Raw genomic sequence first — 16,383 nt, 5'->3', positions numbered from 1 at the left:
CACACCCAAAAGTTAGGTGTCGATACCACTTTAGCATTAAGACACAGGAAGAAGGGAGAGTGGGTCAGGGAACAAATGTGGGTTAATGACATGCTAGCTGAAATGAAGAAGAAATGGGCTTGGGCAGGGAGTGTAAAGCGAGGGCAAGATAACCGTAGCAGGGTGCGGCAGAAATTTAGGTAGGCAGATGAGATTAACAAGTTTGCGGGGACAAGATGGCCGCAGCTGGCACAGGATAGGGTGAATTGGAGAGATGAGAGAGGCCCATGTCCTTCAGTGCGTGTAGTCAGGCTGATGATGATGATGATGGTGATGATTATACTGGTGATGATGATGACACAAGAATTCAATGAATTGCAGTCAAGAAAACATAGGCTATGATTACTATTGGTATTAATGTTGATCATGATGATGACAAATGCTTGAAAAAGAAAAAAGGTATAAAATCATTATTGTGCTATAGAAACGTCAAGCTTTGCAAGGGCACGCAGTTGCTCACCTGAGTGCTCGTACTTGTGCCTGGCAAGTGAGCTTTGTTTGCTGAACATCTTGTCACACTGGTCGCACGAGAACATGCCTTCCTCGGACGTGTTGTCACCCTTAGCCGACAGCTTGCGCTTCTTGGGGCTCAGATGGCGCGGGTCTTCGTCATTTGATGGACTGTCCTCATCTGCCAGGCTTTCCACGTCCCCCTGTGCACGAGAGAAGAATATGTAGCAGTTTTGGCTGGCAACTCGAAGGCCTACATGGCAGAGGAACACCAACACTGAGAAGCAGCAACAGCACAGAGAGGCGTTCAGAGAGGAACTTGTTTCTTCATCAAAGCCACCAGCGTGGCACACAGGCTTCATGCTGCAAGCTTAAAGGTGCACTGAAGAGGAATCTGAACTTGTCTTTTCGCCGCGGGAACTCGATCTACACGTTCTGAGCTTTCTTAGAAACTGCGATTTACTGCCCTGTGTGGCCGATTTCCCCAATTAAATCAAATTAACGTCCGGCTCCCGCCTTTTTTTTTTTTAATTCTGCCTCGTATGGTGGGCGGAGCCGACCAACGCGTGGAGCGCCTTTCACCCAGTCCCGTGGCGGCTTGCCGCTGTGCCATCGGCGGAGTAATACGTAGTAGTCATAGTCCGCGCGTATTTTTATTTCTTCGGGCTTATTTTGCGGCTATACTATCTGCGAATGAAACTATTTATTCATGGAAACCTAAAAAACAAAATAAAGCGAAAGCAAAGCCTCCACGGGACTGGGTGAAAGGCGATCCATGCGTTGGTCGACTCCGCCCACCGTACGAGGCAGAATTTAAAAAAAAAGGCGGGAGCCGGACGTTAATTCGTTTTAATTGGGGAAATCGGCCACACAGGGCAATAAGTCACTGTTTCTAAGAATGCTAGGAACGTGTGGATCGAGTTCCTGCGGCAAAAAGACATGTTCAGAATCCTCTTCAGTGCACCTTTAAATGAAGTCAAAAGCTGAACTGCAAAACGCCTATATAGCTCTAAAAAAGTTATTAATGCGAAAGCATTTCTTGCATAATGAGTGGTGTGAACAGGATGTGTCACCACGGGCTGTGGACAGGAAGTGTTGACAGAGCGCGTCCTCATGAACTGTCGATCATCCAGTAAGAATGTAATTGATTTGTAATGAGTAATAATGATTGAATGGATTGAATGCAGCAATAATGATTGAATGACCAAATTACTAAATGAAATAAATAATAAGGTAGTTATTTTGCTAAGTACTCTGAGTAATTTACAAAATTAGTAAATTGCTAGTAATTCCTAAAGAATTGAATAAGCAGTAAAATAGATATGAAATTAATCGAATTATTTAGGAAAACTAATTCATAATTATTAATAGGCAATAATTGATATTAAATGAATTTGAATTTATAGCTGATTAAGTTTAATTACCGTCAATGATTAATTACATCACTAAGTAAAAGATGAGACAACGGAACTGAAATGCTTTCACATTTCCATGCGTAGGCGACTTAAATGCACCTTTAAAAATTTTTACTTTTAATTATTGACGAAAGCACCATGCATATATGTAGACAACAAATTCTGTGTAACAGTTTGCTAGCTTTAGTGTAAATCATACAAAAAACAATGTTTAGCTATAGAAGTTTCTAAAAACGATTACTTCACGTCAGAGTGAACCACTCAAAAAGGGCATTCAAAAGCCAGTCAAAATATTCACGCTCATGAATCTGCAGACCCATACTTAAAATTCAAGGAAGCTGCAGGAGCACTAATGGAGAAAAAAAAACACATCAGCTAAGAAAAACTCACAGGGACACCTAATACCATCATATGTTGGCAACGCGATGGCATTAGCCGCTGCCGCTGCCTTCACCGGATTACACATCACATCCCTACAGACAGTGGGAATGCTCCGGTCTGGTGACGTCACTTCTCTCCAACCAATGGGCATATTTTAGGAACAACGACATCTTTTGGCTCCATGAGCCTTCTAATGCTGTCGCATTAATAAGCTCAAAATGCTCACCTGTCTGAAGCTTTTCTTGCGGTAATTTCTGGGACTTCCGGGATCCCCGCTGCCATGGTCATCGCCATCAGGGTAATAGGGCGACGGCAATATTTTGCCACCTCTGAGGACAGGGGCCCCATGCGAGGGAGGGCTGTTGGTAGCGTCGCGGCTGTCGGAAGACGTCGATGAACGCATCAGATCGGCGCTCATGGGAGGAGACAGTGCTGCATGAGGAGACGCCAGCAAGAGCCGCTCCTGGGGAGCCGAAGGGTAGCCATGATGGTGTCTGTCCAAGAAGGAGATTTCGTGGAGCCGCTCCACTTGTGCCTCGAAATCGAAGTCCTTGAGTGCTGACAGGGCGAGAAGCTTGTCTGCAGAGGATGGCATTAAATGGCCCGCCGAGTGAAGCATGGCAGCCCTGAACCCCTCAGATGCGCTGTAGGGCACCAGGGGACCAGGAAACGTTGAAGGTGAGGACCTTCGCCGGTGCAAGACGTCACCATTGAGGAACACGGCGTCGCTTTCCCGAGGCGTCGACATCCGTGGAGACTTTTGGCTTAGATTCAGCACCTCACCGTCATTTTCAGACTCCACTGGATCGCCGCTGCCACTGTTGTTCCAGCGCGCTGCAAAGCCAGGACCCCCGACAGTCTTCACTGAAAGGTCCAGTGGCTGTTCGGATTCAGCCGGGGCAGGATCTGAGGGTGCCCCCTCGTGCATGGACGCACTGCCGTTGAGCGTGATGTCAAATGACGAGTACGGCACGGGAAGAAGAGAGCGGATGCTAACGGCGGGCTCGCCCGGAGCTGTACCAAATGGTGGCGACGACCGCTGGCGGGACGGAGCGGGCGAGCGGGCCGCGGCGATCCGGAACCAGGCTCGCACGGCCCTCGTGCTCGAGTCTATTTCACGCGCGAGGCTGGTAAGGTCTTCGCGTCTGGGCACCGGGTTGATGGAGAAGGCAGCCTCCAGCAGCATTTCGCCCTTGGCCGATATGGTGTCCGGCCGGGATGGCTTGCCGCCCTCGCCATCATCACCGCTGTCGTCGTCATCATAGGTCATGTCGCTCCCGCCAGACGATTCACGCCCCGACTCCCTGATGGCCGGAGGAGGAGTACCCTTGAGATCAGAGTAGAGGTTGCGGTTCACGTCTCGGCTAGCGGTGCATGAGTAATGCTCGTGCTGGTACAGCGCCAGCATGTTGTTGAACGTGGCTGCCTTGCAATGGCTGCACGCGTACTCGCGCTTAGATGACTCATCGCCGTGGCTGCTGGGATGCAGCAGAGGAGCGGGGGTGAGGAGCCCCGGGAGCAGGCCGTTCTTCTTGGGCGGAGGTGGCGACCCGTTGCTGCGCTTGGCAATAGAGGCGTCCATGATCTCGAGGAACCTCTTGACCGCGTCGACAGGCATCCCTTTGACGTCGCCGTTGCTGGCTTGCAGGATTTGGGCTACATCGCTGAAGGACGGCGGTATGGGGAGGTGGTACTGGGGCGGGAGCGCCGACCTAGGGAGCTGGCCGGCCAGCAGATGGCGCAGCGTCAGCGAAGTGTACGGAGGCAGAAAAGGCGACTGCAAGCCCGGTTGTCCGGAGGACGAAGGGGGGCGCGCGGGGTATTCCGGGAAGAGGAAGCGGTCTGGTAGGTAGGGGCCTGCCAGCGGAGACACGGACACTTCGCCGCCCGCGCCGAACTTTGGAATGATGGGCCGGAAGGTGTTGTTTTGCCCGCCGCAGGTGGCACCATTAGCAGCACGGCTCCGCGCTGCCTTGGTGTCCATCTTGCGGACCTGTGGCGTGAAAGAAGAAGGGTTCGTTCGTACACTGTTACAGCGACAGTCACTGATATGACGTTTAACTGTACTAGACTTCTGAATACGCAAGGACACAGAAACTTCAAAAAATTATTGGAAGTCGCAGCCAAGAAGCGCCAAAACGGGCAAAAGTGAAATGCTGGAAAATACACAAGAGAAACAGCAAATGATTGTGCTTTTTACGTTATAGTAATATGGCAGCCGTAGACGGCATCAATAAGATTCAAAAGCAAGCAATCTGTGCTGTAACTAATTCTCCGCAGGGCTGCCATACCGAACCCCTCTTTAAAGACGTCAATTAAACCCCAATACCGAGTTCCATAACACCACGCTTCCAAAGCACTATAAAAGAGGCATTAAGTATTATGATATCAGTTACTTTAACAGTATTCTACCTCGCAAAAGAAGAAAAGAGTGTATATGTAGCACTCTCATGTTGCAAAAGTGGAAAGGGAAGCAAATTCCAAAGTTTCCTTCTTCACAATTATTCAAATAGTGTTGTATAAGCTTTTTTTTTCCGCGCATTTTTATTTTCTTTCATTTCTCTATTTCTTTCTTTTTTTTCAAGTTTCTTTCCCTTCCCGCACTGAGCAATGTGTATAAGTTAATGCACTGTATACGATTTCTTGTGTACGGGGGTCAAGTGTATGGGGCCATGGACCTCGTCAGGCCGTTTGTATGGCTTTTATAGTAGGATACAACTTAAAAAAAAATAGCAGTTGCTAACACTGGGCCGCGCTCCGCGGCGTCCTGTATTAATGCGCTGGCGAATCGCAACAGTAAATAAAATCAGCTTTTTAATGTTTGACTATATCAAACAATCCGCGTATCAAAATTCTACAACTTATAATTTTTTTTCTTGTGATAAGCTTCTAGTTTAGGTAACAAGAAAAGTTTAAGCAGCGGACTACTTTTTCGTTGTGGAGGAATTCTGTGCGCGGAGGCTGAATGTGGGCGGAGCTTCACTGTAGACTTGAGTTGTATCCGACTGTAGTCTACGGCCCTCTCAGTATCGATGTATCGGGGCTAAAATAAAAAAAAATTGAATACTTATCAAGCACTGCGCGTACTCTCCTTCTCCTATCGATATATGCAAGAACAGCAAGACTCGCAACGTCGTGATAAATTGTCAACTGAGCTCACACTTAGTGATTAGTGACAAACTACGCGAAAGAAGCCCGCGCAGAAATAACAGCGGGCAGGCGAAAGCGAAATATGCGACAGCATGTATGAACATATATTATTCACGTTTCCTCGCTATCGTGAATACTAACCGTTGGTTCTGAAAGGACGCTTAAGAAGGTCCTGTGCCACTACTGACATTCAAACGCCCCTTTCTCATGCTCCTGCGGCTTCCAGACGCTGTGCCCAACACCGCGCAATCGCAACAGCCGACCTACCCGTGCCGACGGTCCTTCCAAACGCATCCTCTGCAGTCCACCGATACATACTGAACAGGTAGTACGGCCAACCACGCGCGCACATTATTCCAGAAGATGCTGCGGCGGTACCTGCCTCCGTCCGCGAGCAAACAGGTTTGAGCTCCGCCGCGCAAAACGGCTTCGTCCAAGCGAGCGCGGACTCAAAAGGAAGCAACGTGTAGGAACAGAGAGAAAGTAATGCGAGTGAAAAAAAAAAAAAAAAAGTGCGTTGCAGGAGGTCAACAACAGCGGGAAGCCTGCCAAGTCGAAGCCCGGCCTTGAAAGGAGGGGCATCGAGGCAAAGCTGCAGACGCGCACTTGGTCGAGACGAACACCGCCCTTTCCCACTACCCTCCACGGGGAACACGGCGGGAAACCTGACTGCACCGCCGCACCACCTATCCTGGGGAGGTACCGTCCCCCGCCGCCGGGAGCCGACAAAGATGCTAGGTTTCTTTTGAAGAAAAAAAAAGCGAACAAAAACAAAAAGATAACGACTCAATGGCCATCGGGCAACAACAAAGGGGACAGCAACTCCAAGACAGGAGGAAAACCGACCGGCCGGCGGGCTGCAAAAAAGAATTCGCCTGCCCTTTCATTTCCTTTTTTTTCTATCCCCATGTTATAGTTTTTGTTTTTGTTTTTTGCTTAAAGGGGAAGAATTCTGAATTCTGCGGCTCGCGGTAAACTGAGGCCAGGGGACTGTGTGCGCTGAGCAGCACGGGGACAGCTTCTGAGAGCAAACAAAAAAAAAAAAATGAACGCCACAATCTGAAAATCGCACGGCAAGGAAATAATACATTTCGCGCAGCACCGCCTGATACGGGCCTCGTCCCTGCGCAGAGCTTAGTATAAATTACGAGAAGACCGCGGAGCTCACAAGTCGGCTTTCACAGAGCAGTTGCTTTGAATGCCTTGATCGCGAGCTGCAACGTTTTTCACCACCACAACCACCCCTCGCTGCTGAGAAGAATGCGCCATTTCCCTCAAGGCGAAAAGACTTCCAACCGCGTTTCGCGTATGATAGAACGGCAGAAAAAATGCTAAAGGACGCTCGTTCTGCCAAAAGCTAACAGGCGACAGCTATTTATGATACTAACACAAACGACCATAAGATAGCGGCGAAAGTATGGTACATAATTGGAAACGAATTAGATAACAAAAGTGAGCTGATAACGCGCATACAGTAAAACGCGGCGCTGGCGAGTACAGAAGGGCGTACACCGATTGTGCTTCGTTATCTGAAGCGGCACAAAATCGCGGCTGGCAATGGCACGGGAAACTCGGTACAGCACCGACCGTCCCGAACGTGGCATTCGTGCTTCGGCCATAGCTCTACATTCCGACGCTCCCAGCTTTCCCACTGCCCCGTGACAACAGCCTCCTGCAGAGAAGGAAACGGGAGACGCCATTCTGGAAGGGGGTCGGGGGGCGCCTGCCAAAATGGCCAGACTCCAGAAGGTGCCTTCGGCGGCGTACCGCCTGCTGTGCGTTTCCTCGGGAAGAGGCACCTGCCGGCATGCGGCCCACTTCTGACCGCCCATGACTGCTCCTCTCCCTTTCCCCGCCCCTCTCACCCTTTTTCTTCTTGCCCCGTGGGCAACCAGCGGGTCTGTAGTACTCGTCGCCGCAGAGACGCAGCTAGAGCCCGTTCGCTCTAACCTAACGAGATTCCGCGAAAAGCACCGCACACTGCAGTCACCGGGCCTGGACGTTTTATTTTTCACTCTTTTTAACAAGACCGCCACACCAAAACCAAACAAACACTGCTGTCACCAAGCGCGATCGGTCTTGAGTCTGAACTAGATATGCGTGAGAGTCATGGAAGTTCAGCAACGTAGAATGAAACAAGGCGACCTAAATAAATACAGCCCCCCCCCCCCCCCCCTCCCTCCCTCCAGACGCGCTTCGAAACTGGCGAATTAAGCAAGTTCGGCGCTCAGGGGTGGTGAAGGTAGTGGCGATGTTAGATGGATACACGAGGTTTTTCTCGTGGTATAACGGAAGGGCAGGTCAGAGAGGGCCTGGAATTAGTTCACTCCACTGGATCGGCAAACTCCAGGAGAAAAATAAGGAACCGTTTTATCTCAGTGCCATGTAAAAACTTCAGCGGATAGGTCAGAAACTAATCCTCAGTGCATGGAACTAATCCCTAATGCGCGAGCCCTACCTCTGAGAAATACCATGCTTTCATCACATCTGATAATGATACTCATGGTCGCTAGTGTGCTATTTAGTTTCCGGCAAAACATCTGCTCCCGCCCTCTTCTGAGATGGCGTCTTTATGCTCGTTGCGTTAGTCACTGAAGCCTAGAGTTCGTGGTATTTTAAAGACCATTGGTCTTTAAAATACCACGAACTAAATGATAATAGCCAAAGCATACTCGAATATGCCTAGAGTATGCAAAAAAAAAAAAATCTAGACGACTTTCTTTTCAAGATGGGAATTCAATAGGCTGAAAAGTACATCGAATAAACATTGAGCAGCGGACTACGCTCAAAAAACACGCTAGGGAAAACGTGCAAAAGCAAACCGCCCAGCCTATAACTGTACTGCTTTACCACGCCTCTAACTGAACAGCAAACAGGCCCGCGCAGAAAGTCAACTGATCTCACAAGACCAGCTTTCTACCGAACACTGCGGCTCTCATATCAATGACCACAGGCGCTCTTGATGGTTCACAGGCCACGCTCGCGCCATATGTCTATACGTTCTGCTGTCTGCTCACTTCACAAAGCCCGCCGACTGTTGCCTATAGAATGAACTTCGCGGCTTTCCGTCGCCGCCTAAAGCCAAAGATGCGACGAACGATAACTGCATCACGTCCCCCTCAGGATAGCGCGCCCTCCCCTACCCTCATGATCCATGTGGCACATACCACCTGCATCGCACTGCCATGCCGACGGCACAATCGCGGTAACACCCGGGCCCACGCAGATAACACTGACATCCGTGAACAGGTGGACACCTTTTGCGTTACACGAGCTACAAGGACGGCTAAGCCGCTGGCACCCCACAGGAAAAGCGCACCGTGGACGCGACGCCACGTAAAAGCGAGGCCGCCTGCCCAGACACATCTGGGAGCGCTTAACGCAGCCTTTCAGCGGAAGGCCGGTGGCGAACACGCGCGGTACGGCCTGCCGGCGGGTCTCCTTTGTGCAGCGGATGGCCCTAGCAGCCCACCACGGCGACGACAAAGAGAAAGCGCGGGGGGAGGGGAGCTTTGCGGCGCAACGTAGGCGACCGTAAAGACAAAGAGGGTGAAGTGTCCTGCACTCAGGCTGCTTTCGACCCGTGCAAGTTCTGAACCATGTGGCTAGCATTCCGCGGGAAGTGCGCTCCAGGTTTTCAAGGAGCACATCGGGGTGGTCTCCGCTATTTTTGACGCATATGTGTATACATTTGCATGTGGGGAAGAAAAATAGAAATAAAGAGATGAGAACGGAGCATTCATGGCGAGGGTGTGACGCATGTGTCTCTGGTACTAAAGTGACGTCTCAATGCGCGGGCATTTTCGCGTGACCTCGTAGGGAATTAAAACCGCCATTGGGAGCGGCTTTCGCCGGTTTGAGGTGCGTAGTGAACGAGCAAAGGAGCGATGGCGGTGAATAACGAGATGTTCTCAAGTCGCTCACTTATACACACTCGACAAATGCAATTTAGTACACGATAAGAGGGTTGCGATTTGCATCATCGGCTCATCAATAAGCAACACACGAGTCGAAATGAGCACGAGGTGTGTGCAGGAACCTATAGCGTTTGGGCATGAATCGTCGATGCCTGCCGCCATCTACTACTGTAAACCACGCGATATGCATATAATTTGCAGAGCATACTTCGGTTGCATGCACCAATAGTTCAGTGCTAAACAGATAAATGCGAGAAAAACCTGTTGGATTCCACTGCAACGAGGTGAGATGTTAACAATAATCCGTGGCGCCTTCTTTCCCAGTAACTCCTCTTTTACTTGTGCACGGCGCGATAGTTCCAGAAGCCAGGTTAATAGCGCACTCGAAAAAGCTTGTCACTGCGCCCCGCGTGTCACGCCTGATCCGCCTAGCCACGGTGCGAGGAGGTCATAACATACATTGTCGCAAAATCGCCTCCTCGCTGTGTTGAGGTTACAGTGCGCTCGCTAGTCTGACTGAGCTATGTCTCGAACTCTGTTCTTCGAACAGCTGACGAAACACGAGCATATTTCATATAGGCGCAGAGCGCAGCCGTTTATCGAACAGGCGCGATATCTCTGAAAGCAGCGCGCATACACGGGTGCACCAATCGAACGTATACTTTGGTGATAAACAGATATCAAGGGTCTAGAGAGAGAGAGACATACACAAACACTTTACAAATCAGGCGCCTAGGCCAAAGAGTCGATCTGTATAAGACGCTACCTTGAGGTTGACGATGAGGCACTTCTTGCTCGTCATGTGCGATGAGTAGGAGCCCGAGTGCGAGAACCTCTTGCAACAGTGCGGACACTCGAACGGCTTCTCGCCGCTGTGGATGCGGATGTGCTCCTTCAGGTGGTGCTTAAACTTGAACGCCTTGCCGCACGACGGCTCGGGACACTTGAACTTGCGCAGCGCCGCGTTCTCGTCCACGCTCGGCTGGGGCGGCGCCGGAGGCCGGGGCTGCTGCTGCTGTTGTGTGGGAAAACAGAGCGGCGCCAGTTCAGCAACGCGCGCGTCATTAGAGAGTTTTAGCGTACAGTTGCCGCATGACACTAACGCCGATGCTAGAACCAGGTGACTGCTACGCGCTGATTTTGCGCACATGCGAAGACAAACATTTTCAGTTGCCTGCCACTGCACTGCCACTACTCTTATCGTGTTTGCGAGGAAGTGCTCAAAACCATGTTCCCGACGGTAGCGGTAACGGCAAAGGTGTAAACTAACGATACGCTAAAACTCTCTAATAAGAGGTTCGTCATGACGCTCCGGGGTGACGACAAAATTTGGAAAGCGGTGTCGCGACGTTGTCCTTGAATGGAGAGAGATGGGTAGGAGACCGCGAGAAAGGGAGGAGGGAAATAAAAAAAAAGAAAAGGGTCGCCGCCTCCGCAGCACGCGCGGCGACAGGCGGTAGACAAGCGCTCGGTCCATGCCCCGGAGGATATGGCATTACAAACGGGGTGAAATCACTTCCTTCCCCTCTCTGCCCCCTCGTTCTCTTCGAAGGGCGAACAATCAGTGCCGCCGCCTGGCGCGCGCGCTGTCTTGTGCCCAGCACGGTCGCAAGGCAGCAGTCGCAGGAAGTCGCGACTCACGGCGTAAACAGGTCGCTCGATAGCGGCAACCGCCGAGTCGCGCGTGCGCAACTGACAGCGCGCATGAAGCAGCCGCCCCCGGAGACCTCAAAAAGCTCTTTCCAAGACGAGGAACTCTTCCTTGTTGCACGTCGAACGCCGTCGTTTCTCGCGCCGGGTTATTTTGAGCCAGGCCCGTGCAGACTCTCCCGTAAGGTTCAGAACCAGTGTCACAAGCTGCTGACCTTTGTGTGTGTAGTTTGGCGCCCGGACTGATAGATCAGCGGCTGTGGAATTCCGCTGCGGAGAACGAGGTCGCGGAGACGATTGCCAGCTTGATCCATCGAAACGCGGCCACCGCGTTTCGATTTGAGCCTGCCTAGTTACATCAATGCAGACACTTTACAGTATGGTGCAGTGTATTTTCACCCATTTGCAACAGAAACACAGCACTTATATAACGTTGTTGAAATACATATTTCTTGTCTAAGAAACCAAGGCAAAATGCACCTGACAGCGTTTGTGTTCTTGCATTACAAACGTAATGCAAGAATGTCCGGGCATGCTAATGTTTCAACGCACGCTAAAGAGAGCCGATGGCAGTCGAAATTAATCTCGCACCCTTTACTACTGGGCACCGCACAATCTAGACAGAATATTGATACGTACAGATATGTATGCGTGTACAGGGGAAGGGGCAGGGACGGTGGCAGAGTAAATGATGTTGGTAAACAAAGACGGAAACAATAATCGACCGGCGGCTGCAATGGCGCGTGCAGCTTCGAGGAATTTTTAATAAGTTGCGCCCATATTAACTAATCCCAAAGAGTAGTTTGTCGGTAACGAAGCGGGGAATAACAAAAAAAAAAAAACGCATCAGTTGCTTGGGTGTCTAGTGGCCTCTCGGCGCAACTACTACCCGAGGAAAACAAAAGCAGTTTCATAAAGAAAGAAACAAGCACTTCAAACGGCTGTTGTAATCTTGTACCTCTAGATGCTGTTCGCGAAATCGGCCACCAGCGTACTTGAAACACACAGTTATTCATTTTCGGCAGCATGGCGCACAGGCCGTGAGCAGCGATAACTTGCTCTCGCTGCGCTGAAGGCTAGCGGTGAAGCCGCGCGAAAGGACTCGAAGTCTACTCTGAAACTGCACGCTTAGAGACGGACCAATTTTTATAAACTTTCAAAGGGTTCACAAACGAGGAACTACCGCTTCTATAGCGCGCCCATTTTCCGGCGGAAGTTTAGGTCAGCAAAGGAATACCCCCGTGCAGTTCCGTTCACGGAGATGCACAGTGAAGAGTAAGTTCCCGTGCTACAAACGTTACACCAAGCCTTCGGCGGAAATCTACAGACCACGGGCTTAAGCTCCAGGCCATACAGCGTGGGTCTCTTTGCATTAAGAGCAAGTCAGGCGAGTTAGTGATATACCTCAATCCAAAAGTGTGGAAGGACACAAGACAAGAGCTGCTTGTATCGCATTGACGGCATCTTGATACCCCTCACCCCACTTGATGACGAAGTTATCGTGAAGCGCAGGCTGGGTCGCCGCTCCTCTCCAGCCAGGTCGTGCACGGATGGGTGCAACGGGTGGTCACGTGATTTTCTGGCCTCGCCACCGCCGATAAGAACGGAGGCAGGGTAACCTCGCTTTACCAGTTAACGCTGTAAAAACTCCAGAGAAACTGGACAACAGCCTGATATCGCTGTCTTAGTGAAACACGCAAAACTGACCATGTGTACACGGAAGAATGCCAAGCGTCGGCTGTTCGTATGCATTTCGTTCATTATGTTCGTACTGGACGCACGTAACTGCAGTCGATTACTGCGTGCACCCGAACACTACTACGGCCACTACTGCTAAAGGTGCTACTACTATACTACTACCACTACTACTACTAATACTACTTCAGAGCTCCTCACTACCCATCTAAACCATTCCGCATGGTCACTGCCGCAAAAAAAAAAAAAGCGCAACAACAAAAGGAGCAGGCGCCTGCACCCACCTGTGCCACGGGGCTGGTGGCGGCATGGAGCACGTCGTGCTTCTCGAGGTGCTCCTTCTTGGAGAAGCTCACGTCGCACTTGCTGCAGGTGAAGGCCGCCACGCCGACCACGGCGGGCGCGCCTGCCTGCGAAACAGGCGGCGGCGACAGCGGCGCCTCTTTGTCGGCGGCTGCCGTCGAGTCCGCCTGTCCGCCGGCCGAGTGGGTGCACATGAGGTGGTCCCTGAGCGCGGCGACCGCGCTTCCTCCCGAGAAACTGACCGCGCAGTGGGAGCAGTGCAGGATCATGCCCTCCTCGAGCATGCCGCTGGGGGTGCCGCCGCCTCCGTCGTCGGTGCCGCCGCCGACGGCCGCGGGGCTGGCGCGCTTCGCCGCCTCCTCGTCCGCCTCGCCGCAGCTCGAGGCCAACCCTGCGTAGCGAAGAAGAGAACGTCTCAACCGCCATCCGTGACACTTTTCCTGCAACTCATGGCATATGAGAGGAAAGCAACGCTGTCATTACTTAAAACTCATTCTTTCTTTTGTTTAAGTCTTACGCTACCGGCACCACTCTGCCAAATTAATTCAAAGCTTGAGTCGAGGGACGCGGGATCGAATCATGAGCGCATTTCGAAGGAGGCGAAATGCGAGAGACGCGTCCCGTACGTTACGGGATGTCACTGAGCTTCAAAGAACCAGGAGGTGGGTCACAATTATTGTCACAGCGCATGCTGCTATGCGAACTTACCACCAACCAAATGCAGAGCAAGTGCAGTGTGCGTATACAGCTGTGCACCAGTGAGCTTTTTAAAGACATGAAAGCTGGCCTTGTGGTATTCGTTTAGGCTGTGAACGGCACCAAGCGGGCAGAGTATGTGAAGGTCGACACTTGGAGCTAGCAGACAACATGTACTATGGGGGACATCTCCAGGACGTGCGACAAGCGATTTTGGATAATAGCTGCCACGTTTGTTAGCGATCATCTGCTATCACAAGGACATCAAGGAACGCAAGTCCGACTTTCGCTTCGACAAGTGTGGTCTCCAGCCCGCGGCTAATCCCAGAGCTATCAGCTTCGGTTCCCGATGACGCGTCCTCGAGACTTTTGCCCCCTGCAGTACTTCAGCCCGAGGTCACGAACAACGGTAAAGGAAAACAAGAGGCGAATGCTGTTCAACAAAAGTTGTTCTGAAGTTGCGAGCGCCAGGCTATCAGCGCCATCAAGTTTTTCGTATTCGGCCGTCTTAGTCGGCAGCTTGAGCTTTTGAGAACTTCCATGAATAACATTAAGCGGAGCCAGTTGAACCGAGTCGAAAACCCAAATGCACCAGCAGCCGAACGCTTTCGAAGAAGCACACTGGTTACACCGATAAGCTTAGACGCAGAAGTAAAAAGGAAGAGGTTTCAGAAACAACGACGAGTGACAAACGGCGCCCGCGTACATTCGTCGGTGCAGCCGCCGCGATGGTCGGCCGAGTTCCGCGGTGCAGGAAGAACCGCGCCGCCGACGTTTCCCGCTAGTCAACCTCACATGCCACCTCTGCGAAGGGCCCTTGTGAGTCACGCCGCCTGACACACGAAGGTCGCGGCGCGCGTGCATAACATCGTCGTATCCCCCCCCCCCCCCCCACCCCCCGCTCGAGGAAGAAAGTAGAGGACGAGTCACGCTTTTCCTTCTCAAAACCTCCACTTTCCCTCAAAAAGTGGACTGGAGACGACTTCTGTCGCATTCACGTAACTGCGGCTGCTGAGCGAGCGACGTGGGTGCAAAGTTATTACGGACCAGTTGCTTTGTGGAAAGTATTGCTCGGGAACCTAAGTGTTCATATTAACGAGGCACGACTACTCCTTTTCGGGAACCAGATATCCTTTTCGACACGAGGCCCAGATCTTCTAACTGAACTTCTAAGTTTCATTATAAATGCATGCACATTTCATGTACACTTGTAAAAACTGACTTTGACCTGCAAGCAAATCGCACCGCGAAACCCGTACGATAAATTCGATAAACTCGATTTGTCCGAAAATCGTACCGTGAAACAAGCCACCGTGAAGGGTGGTTGCGTGCGCCAATCCGCCTCTCGTGCATTCACAAACCTCCCCAAACTAAGCGTAGTTGACGCAGTTCCGCTGAAGCTACCAGCGTCCTCTGCGACAGAGTTGGTGTAGCGAAGCTTTCAATGAAATCGTTCTATTCCGCAATCAAACAGCACAAAGAAAAAGCGATGTTCTTCACTAACAAGCGTGCAGTATTTTCACGACGACACTGTACACGCAACAACAGGAGACCAGAAGGCCAGGAAGGACGGTACCTTCAGAAAGGGAAGAGTCCGCGCAGTCAGCCGTCATGGCTTCTTTCCCACGAGGCAACAGGACGGCTAAAGCGCGACGTGAAAGGCACTAGAAAACCAGCGACCTGCGTTCCGATGGGCGCCCGTATAGAGACTGGTCAGCACCGAGAGACAGCTTCGGTTCTTAACCACCGTGGTGCCTGTTGATTCACCGCGCCTATCGATGCACACATGAGCCATGCGGAAACGAGTTGGTACAGATAGCACGAAAGCTGAGAACTCTTTATAAACAATATCTGTGGAAAGGTCAGTTATCGTTTTTCGTCGGTGCCCGACCCTCCTATTCCCTGGTGCCAGCAGGACTCGCCGGCAAGGTTTGTTAAATCAGGACGTGCATACAGTACGACAGAGGGGCGAGATAACAGTGCCAGCAAACACGCGAAGACTCGGGAGATAGACGATCCTGCGAAGACGCCCGCCAAATTTGCCCCCGAGGTCGCCATTGTCTTAACAGCGCGCATGGCTTAAGGTTGAGTTGAAAAAGCAGCACGGGGCAGGGAAGAAGGACAAAGGCGGTACTCAGATTGGGAGAGATACATCGCAGCTGCGAAGGCTTGCGAGACAAGGAGTTCGCCCCGTGATAGAAGTGCAGGAATGTTGTGATAAGACATGTCACGCTAAGGTTCCCTTTGGCTATAGGCTCTGCTATTAAGGTTTAGGTGGAGGTTCCGAGAAGCCGCAGTGAGGTCATTCCTAGATTATCTATCCTGTATTAACTGATGACCTGATCCTAAACTATACACGTAAAACAGATAACTCAACAAGGAGCGTTCCAACTGTTATCGATATTCAAGCGTCGATAATTCGAACGCGCTTCGTCCGTCTTTGTTCACGTCCTTCGGTACCATTCAGCGCGATTTCCTCAGTACAACTCAAGAACGCAGTGGCTTTTTCCCTCAAAAGAGCCCCTTCCGTCCAATGGCGTCGGCCAATTCTCATGATCCTGCTAACGTCACAATGCAGGGAGCGGCGCCACAATGGAGAGAGCTAACCCCGACCATAGGGAAAGGATTATCTCCTGTCCTATCCACTTTTCTCGAGTCCATTTTACGTTGCACCTTCATGTGACCAA

The 16,383-nt window shown here is 51.2% G+C and overlaps 1 protein-coding gene across 3 annotated transcripts in view; it reads right to left on the bottom strand.

The window, feature by feature from the left end:
• Positions 1-16,383, bottom strand: part of zfh1 (Zn finger homeodomain 1) — a 702,801-nt gene that overhangs the window by 8,371 nt on the left and 678,047 nt on the right. For all 3 annotated transcript variants that reach the window (XM_089549904.1, XM_089549905.1, XM_089549906.1), the window contains 4 exons: positions 12,982-13,391; positions 10,119-10,367; positions 2,512-4,278; positions 500-692 (listed from right to left, as the gene is read on the bottom strand). In XM_089549904.1, coding sequence (XP_089406030.1) covers positions 500-692; positions 2,512-4,278; positions 10,119-10,367; positions 12,982-13,391 — 2,619 coding nt within the window. The remainder of the gene's footprint in view (positions 1-499; positions 693-2,511; positions 4,279-10,118; positions 10,368-12,981; positions 13,392-16,383) is intronic.

The sequence above is a fragment of the Amblyomma mixtum genome, chromosome 6 (genome assembly GCF_055824585.1).
Source record: "Amblyomma mixtum isolate Tamu chromosome 6, ASM5582458v1, whole genome shotgun sequence".
Taxonomy (NCBI): domain Eukaryota; kingdom Metazoa; phylum Arthropoda; class Arachnida; order Ixodida; family Ixodidae; genus Amblyomma; species Amblyomma mixtum.
The sequence above is the reverse complement of the archived record's forward strand: the minus strand, read 5'-3'. Positions and strand labels throughout refer to the sequence as shown.